Source organism: Seriola aureovittata, chromosome 4 (assembly GCF_021018895.1).
Source record: "Seriola aureovittata isolate HTS-2021-v1 ecotype China chromosome 4, ASM2101889v1, whole genome shotgun sequence".
In the NCBI taxonomy this organism is placed as follows: Eukaryota; Metazoa; Chordata; class Actinopteri; order Carangiformes; family Carangidae; genus Seriola; species Seriola aureovittata.
Genome location: NC_079367.1, coordinates 13,241,640 through 13,256,671, shown reverse-complemented (window position 1 = coordinate 13,256,671; position 15,032 = coordinate 13,241,640). Strand labels below are relative to the sequence as shown.

General features: G+C 39.8%; 1 protein-coding gene and 4 non-coding genes across 9 annotated transcripts in view; 4 read left to right on the top strand and 1 right to left on the bottom strand.

Moving 5' to 3' along the window:
- The window catches only part of LOC130167624 (cytoplasmic dynein 2 heavy chain 1), a 112,970-nt gene that overhangs the window by 22,977 nt on the left and 74,961 nt on the right, over positions 1–15,032 (bottom strand). For all 5 annotated transcript variants that reach the window (XM_056373992.1, XM_056373991.1, XM_056373994.1 and 2 more), the window contains 5 exons: positions 9,273–9,433; positions 7,888–8,013; positions 4,093–4,203; positions 2,697–2,766; positions 1,919–2,004 (listed from right to left, as the gene is read on the bottom strand). In XM_056373992.1, the coding sequence (XP_056229967.1) occupies positions 1,919–2,004; positions 2,697–2,766; positions 4,093–4,203; positions 7,888–8,013; positions 9,273–9,433 (554 nt within the window). The remainder of the gene's footprint in view (positions 1–1,918; positions 2,005–2,696; positions 2,767–4,092; positions 4,204–7,887; positions 8,014–9,272; positions 9,434–15,032) is intronic.
- On the top strand, positions 12,719–12,791 carry trnam-cau (transfer RNA methionine (anticodon CAU)). The gene has a single exon. It is a non-coding gene; the product is annotated as a tRNA-Met (tRNA).
- trnam-cau (transfer RNA methionine (anticodon CAU)) lies at positions 13,339–13,411 on the top strand. The gene has a single exon. It is a non-coding gene; the product is annotated as a tRNA-Met (tRNA).
- trnam-cau (transfer RNA methionine (anticodon CAU)) lies at positions 14,148–14,220 on the top strand. The gene has a single exon. It is a non-coding gene; the product is annotated as a tRNA-Met (tRNA).
- trnam-cau (transfer RNA methionine (anticodon CAU)) lies at positions 14,772–14,844 on the top strand. Its single transcript has one exon. It is a non-coding gene; the product is annotated as a tRNA-Met (tRNA).

The following is a 15,032-nucleotide window of genomic DNA, read 5'->3' as shown; positions in this document are numbered from 1 at the left end:
TTTTCATGGACCAACACTGGGCATCAACCCTAAAACACATTTATTGAGTGATTCTTAATGTGTAAGTGGAAAAGGTTAATCAAAAGCTTCAGTTTTGATTAATTTCATTATCAACTTGTAGCAATTAAATTGTTTTTTTTTTTTTAGATTTTGATACAAAAAAAGTGTCATTTTGTTAACCAGATGTGAGCATTTACAAAACCTGTGGTCTGAACATCAGGATCCCAACAGTCAACTAACTCTGGCTACTACTGGCATAATTCCCCTCAATGTCTTCGATCTATTTTGTGTTGATTCATCACTGCCTTGGGTTTCAACTGAGAAAACTTTTTTGTGCCTTTCTTTCAATAGTGGTGTCCACCTTTGCCTTTTGCCCATGGAGCCCCTACTTGGTTTAGTGTGCAGCATATGGTATGGGCTGAAACCACCACTCCTGATTGCTCCAGGTCAGCCTGAAGCTCTTGCATGGTGTTTTTTCCATAATATTCGCCAGACTTCACAGAAAAGTTTTGTTTTTATTTTATTCTTATGTTCAGTAGTCTTGGACATTTTATTAAAACATTCTTGTTTTATGTAACTTCTTTACGTCTTGAGTTTCAGGGCTCCCAATAATTTTGACCAGGACTGTATTTACAACCTCCATCTTGTCATGTAAAGATGTTTTATCACCAGAGCTGTAGCTCAAATGAAGAAAGGCTGTGTTTAGTTACCTTAACATGATGAGTTGATTCTGGCACTGGTAAAACACACCACTTTGATTTATTTAGAGCTGTTGTGAAACTGTTAAAACTGAGTTACACTTAAATTTAAAAATACAGAGTAATTACTACTATCACATGTAGTAGCTCAATGAAATCTATTTTAAATTGACACTTAAACATGTCTCCTTTTAAAATCCCTTGACAGTGTATGACATCATAGGACTTGAATTTCCCATGCTTCTACTGTCTGAAAATTTTGCGACTAGAGGGAAGTCTGTCTCTTCTTCGTGTAATCCTATTGGACTTGAAATTGCAAAACCTGTGGTAAAAAAGTGTTTCACCACAGGGTTTGCAAAGGGAAAGTGTCAGGTGAGGGACCTGTTCTGAAAATTGGCTCCATACCAATGTGGGGGCTGATTTCTGCATTGTGTTTTGTGCTGTGTAAACTTTATGCCTGTTGACCAACAGGCAAGTTTACTACAAAGGCTTATATTCAAAGCTGCGCACAAACACATACATAGCTGCACACACACAAAGATTTTTCCAGAGGCACAGCACAAAAAGCAAACACGTTTGCTATGCTGGCCAGTAAGGACAAAGAAAATTGATCTCTCTGCTAGTTTTTTTTTTTTTTTTTTACCTTTTTCAGTGGATGTCCATGCAGAGGCTATGCTTTTTTATGTCAGTGTAGCTTCCTCCCTGCCCCCCTGTGCATATAATTCTGTATAATTTATGTCACACATTAACTGGCTAGGAAATAGAATATACAGTACATATGTATAGATGTGTATGAATAAATGTATACAATGAGTATGAACTACACTTTCACATGTACACATGTACTTGTGTGTGACCAGCATGGAAATAAGGTCACATACTATTTGTCTGGGTAAACACATCTTTAGGTTTTACAGGTAAAAAATACCAAGAAGCTTGTGATTTTAAAAGGTATTAAAACACAATATAATGCTGTAACTATAAAAGTTAAGTATCTACATGTGACAGCAACTGATGCTAGTAGCATTCATGTAAAGGTTTCAGTAAAATAGAAGTAAAATTCAAGAAAAAGCAGCTGGTTTAATTGTCTGATTGTGCTGAAAGTTCTGCATCTAACTGTTACAACTTGTAATGCTACAGTAGTTTGGATTTATTGTCTTGAGATCAAACTGTAGAACTACCACCACTCTGGTCCATATTGGTGTGTTCATATATTTTACCTGTGGTATGTAGTTGCGTCTCTCTTGGCAGACAGCATGGAACCAGGCCAGACAGAACAGAGACTGAGCTCTGGCCAGGACGCCTCCTGCACAAAATAATCAACAACATGTCACAGCCCAACTAATTACAATAATCAATCATTATCAGAGTGTCTGTAATTTATAATCATTGAAAGCAGTTAGTTTTTTTTTCATTCATCACACTAAATACAACTGAGGCCTGTCAGGAGAACTGAGCATTCTGTATTTTGCTACAGATGGTTTGGACTTTTTTGAATGCTGTCCTATAGCCCCATTCGCTGCTGTTAATTTCACTTGCTGGGATGTATTTGTTCACAGGGCTCATAGCCCAACCTAGTACTGCACTGATATCACTACTAGTGTAAGTAACACAGACCATTTTATGTTAAAAAATTTGAAACATCCCTTTAGTGTAAATGAAAACAAAGCACAAATTCTTCAAGCTTAGGGCCAGCTCATTAGCTGCATGTACTTGTTAGCGGTCTCAAAAGGCTGACACAGATGATAAATTCAGAGATGCAGGATGTTCTGTAATATATTAATTCCTTAAAAAACGCAGAACAGAGACATGCTCAGTAATTTAAGAATTATTCAAAATGTTTTCATCGTTGGTCAGAATAAGACTGAGAGGAAATTTGAAGCTACAACATCTGAATTTAGAAAAAAATATTTACATATTCTCTAATGATAAAACAACTTTTTTGAGGAGAGGAGAGGAGAGGAGGAAAGGAGAATAGAGGAGAGGAGAGGAGCCAACCTTTACTGATCTGCTCAGGAGTCCACGACTCATATGTCCTCAGCAGATTCTTCTTCAGCCCCGGAGGAGCCTGGATATGGGAAAAGAAAAGGAGGACAGACATGCAGACAGGGAAGGTACATGGTAAGGCATAGGGAGACATTTAACATGTTAAAAAGACTTCTCTCTCACATTTTTCTACATGTCAGCACAAACTGCATCTCTGAACAGCTCTCTGTACATTTATGTCCTATGGCAACACATGCTCTGTTTATGATAAAAAAAAACAATATACAGTATATATTGACATCAGCTCGCACATTTTCAGCTTTGCTGAACATTTGGTACCTCCATCTGGAGATCTTAATAATACGCACAATCAGTAATGCATGTGTATTAAATTTGCCAAATTCACTACATATGTTATCAACTTAAGTAGATTAAACGTATTTGCAAGTACGTGCTTACCTTTTTACATTGCACATCCTCACTCCATGTGCATCCCTGAAGGTTCATCTTATGCTTTGTCTATTCATCCTCAATACTGGACACTAACAATTCAGTTACTCTTTTTCATACTCATAAAGTTACTGCATTCTGGTTCTGTGTATTTTCATTGGAAATACATTTGTAGAATTGAATATTTCCTTTATGAAAAATTTGAACTGTTGGTTTACACTTTATGTCTAATGCCCTGTCAGACGTGCCAAAAAGGCACTAGACATATTTACTGTTCGAAGCTTCAAGACTTACACACATGCTGCAAAGGGGAGTAGAGTGTGTGGCATGGTGTTTTGGGCTTCGTGGAGGTAATAGCTGGAATATGACTGTTTGGATTGTGGGTTAGTAATGGAGTATTTGCTAAACTGATGACTTGTAGTTTATCAATTTTTATGGTCGTATAAGATGGTCATTATGGAGGATGTGTGATGTTGTGTGTGTGTGTGTGTGTGTGTGTGTGTGTGGTGGTTGTTGCATGCAATGTCACATGCTGTTCACATTTATTACTATCAACACTGCCACTGCAATCATCCCCAGCACCAATCTTACAGATCAGCTCTGTACAATACTTATACAGTCACACTGACAAAAACAAAATAGACTTTGTGTTTTTATGTACTGTATACTGTTTATCTTAGGTTTGACACATTAGCGTTGACTATATTCACAGAAACCAGCAGTCAATATTGGGCGAAAGTTTCAATACTGAGTGGGAAAACACAAGAGATGGATCAGCATTTGTGTACAGTATGCCTCCAAAATTGTGTTGGTGTATGTTTGTCTGTAAAGTTGTGTCATATCGGTTAGATCAACACTACCCAACAGTAAACTTCATTATAGGGTAGGTTATAGGAGTGTTATGGTGTTACTGTTTTTATACCTGTTTGTGCGTGATGGTGAATGTGTGTGTGAGTACCTCATAAGTGATCTTGAGGCTAGACTGCAGCAGTATTGAAGGAAACCTGGGGTGAACTTCTGCTGTCAGCCAGAGACGGAAGCCCGCTTTGGGACGCAGCACATTTAGCTCCTGTGAGCAAACAGGACGGCGCACACATTAGACACATTATATATAGCTAAGAGAATTACTATGAGATTACTATGGAAACAGACTACTTGTGCTGCAGTATCTGGCTGATGTCCTCTGGCACATTTTGTCCAGCCACTGTAACACGCAGGTCGATCTAGTTTCACAAAGTTCACTCAAGTTCATTCCAACCAATTCTTTTTTCTTCATTTCAAGAGTAGACTTACAGTAATAACATAAATAAATAAATAAATAAATAAAATATATTTCTTCTTATATTCCCTCTTTTACTCACTCCTTCGGAATTTTTATTTTTTCCGTGTAATTCTTTCTCCCTTAGATTACTGCATGGTGACAAATTCTCCGTAATGATCAACTATTCACCTCACTTCTATATATTTGTTCTTTTCTCTCTCTCTTTCTGCTCACTGTCTCCATCGCTGTCTCTTCATTTCAATTTCCAGCTTTCTTTCTCTCTCTGAATTCTCTTCTTACATTCCTCCCCCCTCTCCCTCTATCTTTCTCAAAGACTTGTGGTTAAAAATAGAATACTGGCACCTTAGGGTCTTGTGTCATCTGATTGGGAACTGAAACACCAACAGAAGCATGCACACACGCACACACGCATATGCACACACGCATACGCATACGCACACACAAATGTAATCAATGTGTTTCTGCATCATTTGGAACCTAATTCATTCTCATGGAAGAAAACATGATCACAGAAAATCAAAGGAACACAGGATCTGACATCCTTCAAAGAAAACTCCCCTGACTCTATGTGTATGTGTGTGTATGTGTGTGTGTGTGTGTGTGTGTGTGCGTGTGTGTGTGTGTGTGTGTGTGTCTGATGCGTCCCCTGGAACAAATGACAGTATTGTGGAAAGATACAAGGCAGAGACATTAACAAAGAAGCAAAGAAGAAGAGGAAAGATAAGTCAATAGAGAGAGGGGAAAGAAGAAGTCAGAGAGAAGAAGAAATAGCACCAATTTATTTTACTGTTGGCATATCAAAAACTATCAATGTTACGTAGAATACATCGATATTGTTCAGATACACAGAGTGTGGAAGACATACCACTCATAAACAGATAGATATAGACAGAAATTTGTATCCTCACACTCAGGATGAGAATCATAAGATACATAACTCCTGATGCAATCCTATCACAATGTTTTGAACAATTATATCACAATACATGTGATTCTGAAATAAGCACTAAACAGTATTTATTCACTGTTATGCAAAATTGAAAGAAAGATTCATAAGGAAATAGATGGATTTCGTGATGTGAAAAATCAGAGACAGGAAACATTACAAGTGGAAGAATATGAGTGGACAAGGATGAGAGGACATCTGCACTGCCAACTTCAATTATAAACACTTTCCGCTCTCCGCTGTCTCGCTTCCCTTCTTCCTGTCTCTCTAACTGACCAACTGGTTTAGGGAAGGAGGGAACGAATGAGGAGACAGATGGCAAAAAGAAGATGGAAAATTTAGAAACTACTTTGAGAGTTGAAATGGACACAGCTACAGAAACAGAGACAGATACTAAAACAAAGCTCTTGGTAGAATTTCCACCTGCCTGCTGAACATCAGTTCAGCTTTTCCCTACTTCCCCCCTTTCACGTCTACTGTTTCTTCATTCTTTCTTTCCTATGCTCCCTGCCTCCCTCGTTCCCCTTGTTGCATCAGTTTTTCATTTCAAGCTCGACTGACAAGACCTCAACCTCATCGGTTGCTGGGCAAAGAGCGAGACAAAGAAACAGAGAGAGAAAGAGGGAAAGAGAGAAAAATAGTTTTAGTTATACAATACGAAGTGGGAGAGGAGGAGTGTTAAGAAAAACTTGGGAGAAGATAACTTGAATGTAGAGGTGGGAACAAATCGAGGAAAACAGGGAGAAAAACACAAAATGAAATAGGAGGGGAGAAGAGGGAGGTGAGGTGAGGAGAGTGGAACGGAGAAGGACAAAAGTAGAAGAGGAGAGCTGTAATAAGCCATGGTTTAAGTCACACTGGGAGCACAGACAACTCTGGACAGGAGGGATCTCTGGGTAACCCCAGGGCATGCACATGCACATGCACGAACACACACCCACACAGACACAAAAAACACATACACACTTTAACTCAGACACACAGGTGAGGGTACACATATGGACACAAATACACACACACAAACACACGGCCAATCACTGCCAACAGCTGTGCCTCCCAGTGAGATATGACCTGCTACAGTGACATAGCACTAAACAGAACCCCAGGAAAAGCACATGGACACAAAAATAAACACAAAGAAAGTGGAAGACATACATAAACCCACTTAATGTAACACAAAAGCACCCATGCAATAAGACAAACATACAGGATGGGCAACATGAGTACCATGAGAGTCACACACAGGTATGCACTCATTACATGTAAAGCAAGAATGATACAAACACAGATATACACACATCCAGAGATAGGCCAATAAACACACAAAAAGACAGCCAAATAAACAACACACATGGTCTCGCACACACTGCGACACAAACAACAGCACAGTGACGAATATTGGCCTACAGGTAGAATGCAAAATATGTATGTACAGGCAAAGGACAGAAGGTAATTTTAGAAATGGAAATTTGAGCAGCAAGCATGTGTTCTTGTGTGTGTGTATGTGTGTGTGTGTGTGTGTGTGTGTGTGTGTGTGTGAGTGTGTACATGTAACAGTGTGGTACAACACTGAATTATAGATAAACACTGACAAGCAGAGTGAAATTAGAAATTATATACAAACCTTAAAGGTACCCTGTGGAGTTTTGGACCTTTGTAAGTGGGTCCCTGTTTGTTTGTTGCATGCACACACATGTGCAGGTGGGTGACATGATACACAGTTCTACCAATGGTTACCCGTTATTTATCTGATTAAAAGATGGTGGTAATGTGCATAGATATGCACCAATGCCCAAGCAAAGGCCAGGAAGAAGAAGACAACCAGTTAGTAAACATGTATGTAAACAATTTAGGATTTAAAATACTTACTACTAGTGTGGAAGGACTAGTGAAGTGTGGACTAGTGAAGGAAGATGCTTGTTAGAGCTTAAGGATACACACCACGCACTTTGGTGAGTAACACTGAATGTAAAAATAACTTGTGTTTAGCACAGAACATCCTCCCCCCTTCCACTGACCTTTCCCCTTAACCCCAACCCAGCCTACCTGGCACTATGGGCTTCAGATAAAGTGAAGAAGCGGTATTAGACTTGTTTCACTGGAATCATTTTTTGGACTTATTTTCATGGATTTATTTTACAGGATTTAGTCCACTGGATTTATCCCAACGGACTGTTTATTGAACCCTGTCCTTGGACCTAGTGTACTTTGGAAGTCTTATATTGGATTCATTATAGAAGTTTTGGACTTATTATAATCCTGCTGCTGGATCAGTGCATCCTTCATTTCTACAAAATATTACACATTTTCTGTCTATCTTGTAATTTGCCTTTTCCGACCTATGGCTACTAATGCACACCTTGTTTTTGACAAATTGCTCAAACTTGGCTGGAATAGCATACATGAACCATACTAACAAAAAAGCAAAAATGCAGTCTCTCTCACACACATACACACACAAATGTTAACACCTGCCCCCAAGGCTGGACCAGACACACAAAAACCCTTACACAGAGAGCACCTACTTTTTCCAGGAGGGGTAGCCATGCAGTGACAAGGTGAAGGTTTTTCAGGCAAAGCCATTCTCCATTTCGGGAACATTCTCTGAGTGTAGCTAAGGCCACATCAGCCTGTCCCTGACCCATAGAGATCTAGACAGACAGAGAGAGTGAAGGAGGTAGGTGGGGACAATAAACAGAAATTTGGAATTTTTAAAAATTTGATTCCACAAATAACAGATAATCTGCTATGAGTCAATATTTTAATTAATTCCTCCTTAGTCAGAAAAAATAAAATACTCACAAAGTGAAATTCCCAGTGTGATTCTTCTCAATAAAGCCCCCATAAAGAGGCCAGTAACTCTTAACTGATCTGATATATAGCTATATGTAACTGATATGATCTACAGTAATGTTATATAGTACATACACTCTAATACAACTCAAACTGTAATGAAGGAACATGTCATCCAAAGTTAGACTTCTTGCTGTCTTGAAAGTTACTACAATTGATAAACTCCACAAGCAGAACATTTTCAAGAGCTTTCCCCATTTAGGTGCACAATACCCTATACCAGGGGTCTGCAACCTTTACTATTAAAAGAGCCATTTTTGGCCCCTCTCCCAAAAATAAAAATCATCTGAAGCCGCAAAACCTATTCGACCCTTAAAATTAAGATAACACAGAGTTAAAGTTGTATATATAGTCATACTATATATAAAATAATAGTTTATTGCATTTATGAAATTATAGAAGTAAAAAAAAACTGTTGACATTTTATTGCTTTTTTTACCTGTTATAACAAAGGAAAACACCAAACTCTTCTGAATAGGAGAAAAATACACTGGCATGTGTATGCCTACTTTTAAATAAAACACAGAACTATGCAGGCCTATTTGAGTCATTCTCTAGTTTGTGAAGGATTAAAATAATAAAAAGTAACCCACTTTGAAATAAATTTAACATATAGCTGCAGACTTTGCTTTTTTTGGATTTATCCATGGTTATCTTACCGGGGGTCCGAAACTCAAGATTAGCCACCTATCGGCGGCAGGAAGAGGCAGTAAGCTATAAACATTGCTACTGAGACATTGTAAGATATGACATATTTTTTTTTTGACGAAATATTATCAGTATCAACTCGATCTCCAAAATATGAGGTGTTCTCTTTAAAAAAAAAAAGAAAAAGAAAATAAAAAATAGCTGTTATTTATTTTCTTTATATTTTCTTTTTTTCAAAGCTACAGGGAGCCACTGCAGAAGGGCTGAAGAGCTGCATGCGACTCCAGAGCCACGGATTGCCGACCCCCAGCCTAAACTATACATCTGATATTGGTATTGTCTTGAAAACAATTCTCTTACACTTGCAAATCTGCTGTGACTTCTCCCATCATACCCTGTTATTCAGTACCTCATGATAGTTGTCTCTACCAATGGTTTCTGCAGCGAGTTCTGCGAGCTCCTGGGACGGGTCTGCACCTGGAGAGATGATGATCAACACTGGCTCCCATTCTAATGTCTCAGTGTAGAGACGCCGCAGGTTCAGAGGAGGAGGGGAGAGCTCTTTCATACCTGCAGAGAAGAGGAGAAGGAGATAGCAAGAGAATGAAGGGCGTGAAAGACAGATCTGTAAAGTGTGCTTCAACATATCATTTAAATTTGATATGCTATTTAAAGTCAAAGTGACTGGATATACTGCGCAGAGATGGTACACCAGGAGGGGACAGATGAAAGCAGGAAACAAGAAGTGGAGGTAAATGCTAGTAAGTAGCAACCAAGGGGCAAATCAAGTGGGGTTGCCATATCGAGTGGGAAAAGATGACAGGAAGACAGAGGGACGGCATGAACAGGGAGGGGTAGACAGTGCCTAAAGGGGGGTGATGGGGAAGGGAGGTTGGGGGAGAGAAAAAAGTAGAAGAGGGAAAGCAGAGGAGAGGCGATGATGGAGAGAGGGCGTAAGAGGAAGACACTGAGAGAAAAAGAGTGAGAGAGATTAGGAGGATGATGTGCTGTGAATACTGAGTGCTAGGTATGCAGCAGTATTCAACACACATAGCAGAAGAATACCTTGTCAGCCCCCTGGTGTTGAAAAGCCAGGCTCTTTGTGTATGTGTCAAAGTGTGTGTGTGACTGTCTGCATGTGTGCGTTTCCTCACTGAGCATTAGGCTTTAATCCTGCTGTAATATATTGAATCGCATATCAGATATGAGCTAATAGTGACACACAAGAAGTGATACAAGCGCACACAGTGCGAGTGGCTGTGTTAGAAATTCCACTGTGACGTTATTCATGCATGTATCAGCAGATATCTCTCACACACACACGCACGCACGCACGCACGCACGCACGCACACACACACGCACACACACACACACACACACACACACACACACACACACACACACACACACACACAGAGTGCTGTCTTTTCTGGTTGAAACAACTGCCCCAGCCTGAACATTCTTTTGGTGTCTGCTGCCAAATGCAATCTGCTGCACTGAAGTCCACACACATGCATGCACACAAGGTCTTGGTAGAGAACATCTCAGAGCGACCTTTTGCTGCATCACCATGGCAACACTAAGAAAAACAGTCATCTGACCACATGGCTTGTGATGTCTGACTGCAAAAAAAGGGCGCATTTACAGAACATACGCATGTACAAATACATACACAACTACCTTTGACATGACCAGGTAATCAGTATTCGTGCTGCAGACCAGCTTGGTCTGTCTGTGTAGCGAAGTTAACCTTGGCTTTTATGACACACTCTCAGGGCAAAGAGGAGCCTAGAAAAAGACAGTTCTACAGTCTCCCTATGGTTCAAACACTGCTTAGGAGGGTAAACACTGAATGGCTAAGAATTAAAGAGCAGACATTCGTTCACACACAGCACTTCACATTATAGGCATATAAATATATAATTTATGATTTTTTTCTAATAAAATCCCTGTAATTGGCAGGATACATTTGCATTTAAAACCCGATTGATTGTTTAAACAAAAAAATGCGTTGTCTTGGCTGGATGATTCACGATAAGAAAAATAACTGAAAGACAGAGACAGGGGTGTTTTTACGCATATGTGGGAGGGTTTGTATTTTAGAGAAGTAGAGTGAGCAAGCCAGTGAGCATGCACTGTGTGTGTGTGTGTGTGTGTGTGTGTGTGTGTGTGTGTTCACCCAGGCATGCCTGTGTGAGTGAGCAGTGCCCAGGACTGGACTGGGGGGATTGAGTGAGATTAGCTTTAAGAGGATTACAGACCATGCCTCATTAGCATACTGATTCACTGCCAAAAACACATACAGATACACACAAAATCTTCTTCTCCCCTGTCCTTTTTTATTTTTATCTGTCTGTCTCTTTCGCTCTTTCATTCAGACACACACATACACACATCTCATGCACTTGTGCACACACTACACCTTCATCAGTGGGTTCACTTTGTGTTCAAGGAGTTTCAAGAGTATCTCTTTATCATAAGATAGTGTGTGTTTTATTACAACTGTCTACAGACAAACAAGAAGAGAGACAAAGGAAGTGACACTTGTGCTTTCGAGGAATTAGCGACACATACCTTTGAACAATAAGAAATATAAGACAGATGGGCTCACAGACACAAACTCAGAAGTACAGATAAGCACATACAACACACACAAAGACACCTTGACAAACACATTGTCACACACAAAAAGGCTCAAGTGTCATCTTGTATGGCTATTGTGTTACTTCCTATGTGCTTGACAGTAGCTGTTCTGGCCTCGTTGGCGCAGTAGGCAGCACACTACTTTCACACTCTGAAAGTTGTGGGTTGGAGCCTCACACAGGGGAGGTGTTTTTAAAAAATGAATTACATGGAAACAAAAAGAGAAAATTATGACACACACACAACATGGTGTAAATAAAATACACACAATATGGTGCAAATAAAATGCACACCTTCATGGGCAGATGAATGGGCTAAGAGACACTCATAAATACAGATAAATCCTCATCCTCAATGAGCCAGCATTATTATTAGCACTCTGGAGCAGCTGCACAACAGCTGACACTGAGTTTCAGTCAATAGAGCTTCTGCTATCAGTAAGAAGCAAAGCAGCCAGAGTACTGTGGCTCACCAAAGTGCACTCTCCCTCTGTCTATATCCCCTTCCTTTCATCCCTTTTTGCAACCTCTTATTTTCGACTGGGTCTCCTCTAAGCGTCCTATTTAAACATTTGTAAAAAAAAAAATTTGACAGTTGAGAAAAATACTATAGCTAAATATGCTGCCAATTATTTAAAAAGAAATATGAAAGACTGTAAGAAAACAAGTTAAAATACATTTGCAAATGAATTATCTCTTCATGTTTTCAGGGCCTTCTTGATGAAGTAGGCACCACAGAAAAAATGGGAAAGACAAATGGTACATGATATTAAACATATACTGCCAGATGACAAGGTTAACAATCAAAATCAAAGCCTTCCCTGTTGCAGAAAACTAAAAAGTCTTGTATTCTTTGGTTTCTAAGGATTATTGTTCTTCAAGACACAATTTTGAAAATTTTGAAATTCAGAGAGCAGCATGTACAGGTTTGTTCTGAAATTTATGTAATTCTATGCTGCAAGTTACCAAGCTGACTGCAATGTTACGAAGTTAGGTGATAACACTTGGCTGGTGCTAGAGTGGGTATCTTTCCAAGAATCCGTTTGCTCCTCCTCGTGCTACACAGCCACCATAGAGCCACAGCAATGTATCGCTGTATAAATCTCAATTTTCCCAGCAATGCTACAGCCAAAAGAAGGCAATTTAGTCTGTGGCTGAACTTGCGTCTGTGTGTCCCCTCCCGTCCACACAAGCATTTAAGTCCCCTATGTAGCCTCGTTGGCGCAGTAGGCAGCGCGTCAGTCTCATAATCTGAAGGTCGTGAGTTCAATCCTCACACGGGGCAGGTGTTTTGAAATCAGATGAAACAACACAATGGGGAAGTAACAGGGTATATTCTGGTAAATGTAGAGTGCTGAGTCTGCAGCATACAATATATGATTCTGTGCTGAAAGTTACCGAGATGACTGCAAAGTTACGAAGCTAGGTGATAACCCTGGGCTGGTGCTAGTGTTGGTTCTTTCAAAAATCTGTTTGCTTCTCCACGTGCTAGAGAGCCACCATAGAGTCACATCAATGTATCTCTATACATCTCCGTTTTCGCATCTTCGAGCGCCTGGTATAACAAAAACTCATCACTAACTAGACGGACTGCCAAATGCACCATATTATTATTTCCTCTGTCATAGTTATATCCTTAGTCTTTTGATTTCTTAAATCTGCGTGTCCCCTCCTTTGTCATGGCTTTAGTTCTGGTCATGTCACAAAGCATCTGAAATTGATTACAGCCTTTGTGTGACCATCTTTGCGTACACATACATTGTTGTTATTCAGTACAGAGACCATATTGTGATTGTTTCATTTTTTTTTCAGTATTTTAAGCCCCATTTGTAGCCTCGTTGGCGCAGTAGGCAGCGCGTCAGTCTCATAATCTGAAGGTCGTGAGTTCGAGCCTCACACGGGGCAGGTGTTTTAAAATCAGATGAAACAAAACAATGGGGAAGTGACAGGGTATATTCTGGTAAATGTAGAATGCTGAGTCCGCAGCATACAGTACGTGATTCTATGCTGCAAGTTACCAAGCTGACTGCAATGTTACGAAGTTAGGCGATAACCCCGGGCTGGTTCTAGTGTTGGTTCCTTCCAAGAATCTGTTTGCTTCTCCACGTGCTACAGAGCCACTATTGAGCCACATTATTGTATCACTGTATACATCTGTATACACCTACAATTTCCCAGCAACAGTAACACAAAGAGAAGGCGATTCAGTCTGTGCCTGCACTTGTATATGAAAACATTACAGCATCACCACAAGTCATTCAATAGCGTTTCATTATTGGTTGTGCTTCTGTGATTGCCATTAGAACTACTCTCACTCCAGCATCTCTGCTGCCCATCCAACACTATGACACCATGTCATGCACTCATCCATACCCACATTCATGTCTAACTACACAGATTGCCAAATGCAACATATTATTATTTCTGCTTTTGTAGTTATATCCTTAGTCTTCTGATTCCTCAAATCTGCCTGTCCCCTCCTTTGTCATGGCTTTAGTTCTGAGTCATGTCACAAAGCATCTATAACTGATTACAGCATTTGTGTGACCAGTTTTGTGTGTAAATACACTGTTGTTATTGAGTACAAAGACCATGTTGTGAGTGCTTCATTTTTTTTTCAATATTTTAAATCTTGCTTGTAGCCTCGTTGGCGCAGTAGGCAGCGCGTCAGTCTCATAATCTGAAGGTCGTGAGTTCGAGCCTCACACGGGGCAGGTGTTTTGAAATCAGATGAAACAAAAAAGTGGGGAAGTCACAGGGTATATTCTGGTAAATGTAGAGTGCTGAGTCTACAACATATAATATGTGATTCTGTGCTGAAAGTTACTGAGATGACTGCCATGTTATGAAGTTAGGCAGTTATCCTTGTCTGGTGCTAGTGTTGGTTCCTTCAAAAAATCTGTTTGCTTCTGCACGTGCTAGGAAGCCACCATAGAGCCACATCAGCGTATCTCTATACATCTCCATTTTCGCATCTTCCAGTGCCTAGTATAACAACAACTTATCACCAACTAGACGGACTGCCAAATGTACCATATTATTATTTCTTCTTTCGTAGTTATAGCCTTAGTCTTTTGATTTTTTTTAAATCTGTGCGTCCCCTCCTTTGTAATTGTTTTAGTTCTGGGTCATGTCACAAAGCATCTATAGCTGATTACAGCATTTGTGTGAGCATTTTTGTGTACAAATACATTGTTGTTATTGATTACAGAGACCATATTGTGTTTGTTTAATTTTTTTTCCAATATTTTAAGTCCCATATGTAGCCTCGTTGGCGCAGTAGGCAGTGCGTCAGTCTCATAATCTGAAGGTCGTGAGTTCGAGCCTCACACGGGGCAGGTGTTTTAAAATCAGATGAAACAACACAATGGGGAAGTCACAGGGTACATTCTGGTAAATGTAGAGTGCTGACTCTGCAACATTAAGTATGTGATTCTATCCTGCAAGTTACCAAGATGACTGCAAAGTTACAAAGTTGGGTGATAACCCTGGGCTGGTGATAGGGTGGGTATCTTTCCGAGAGTCC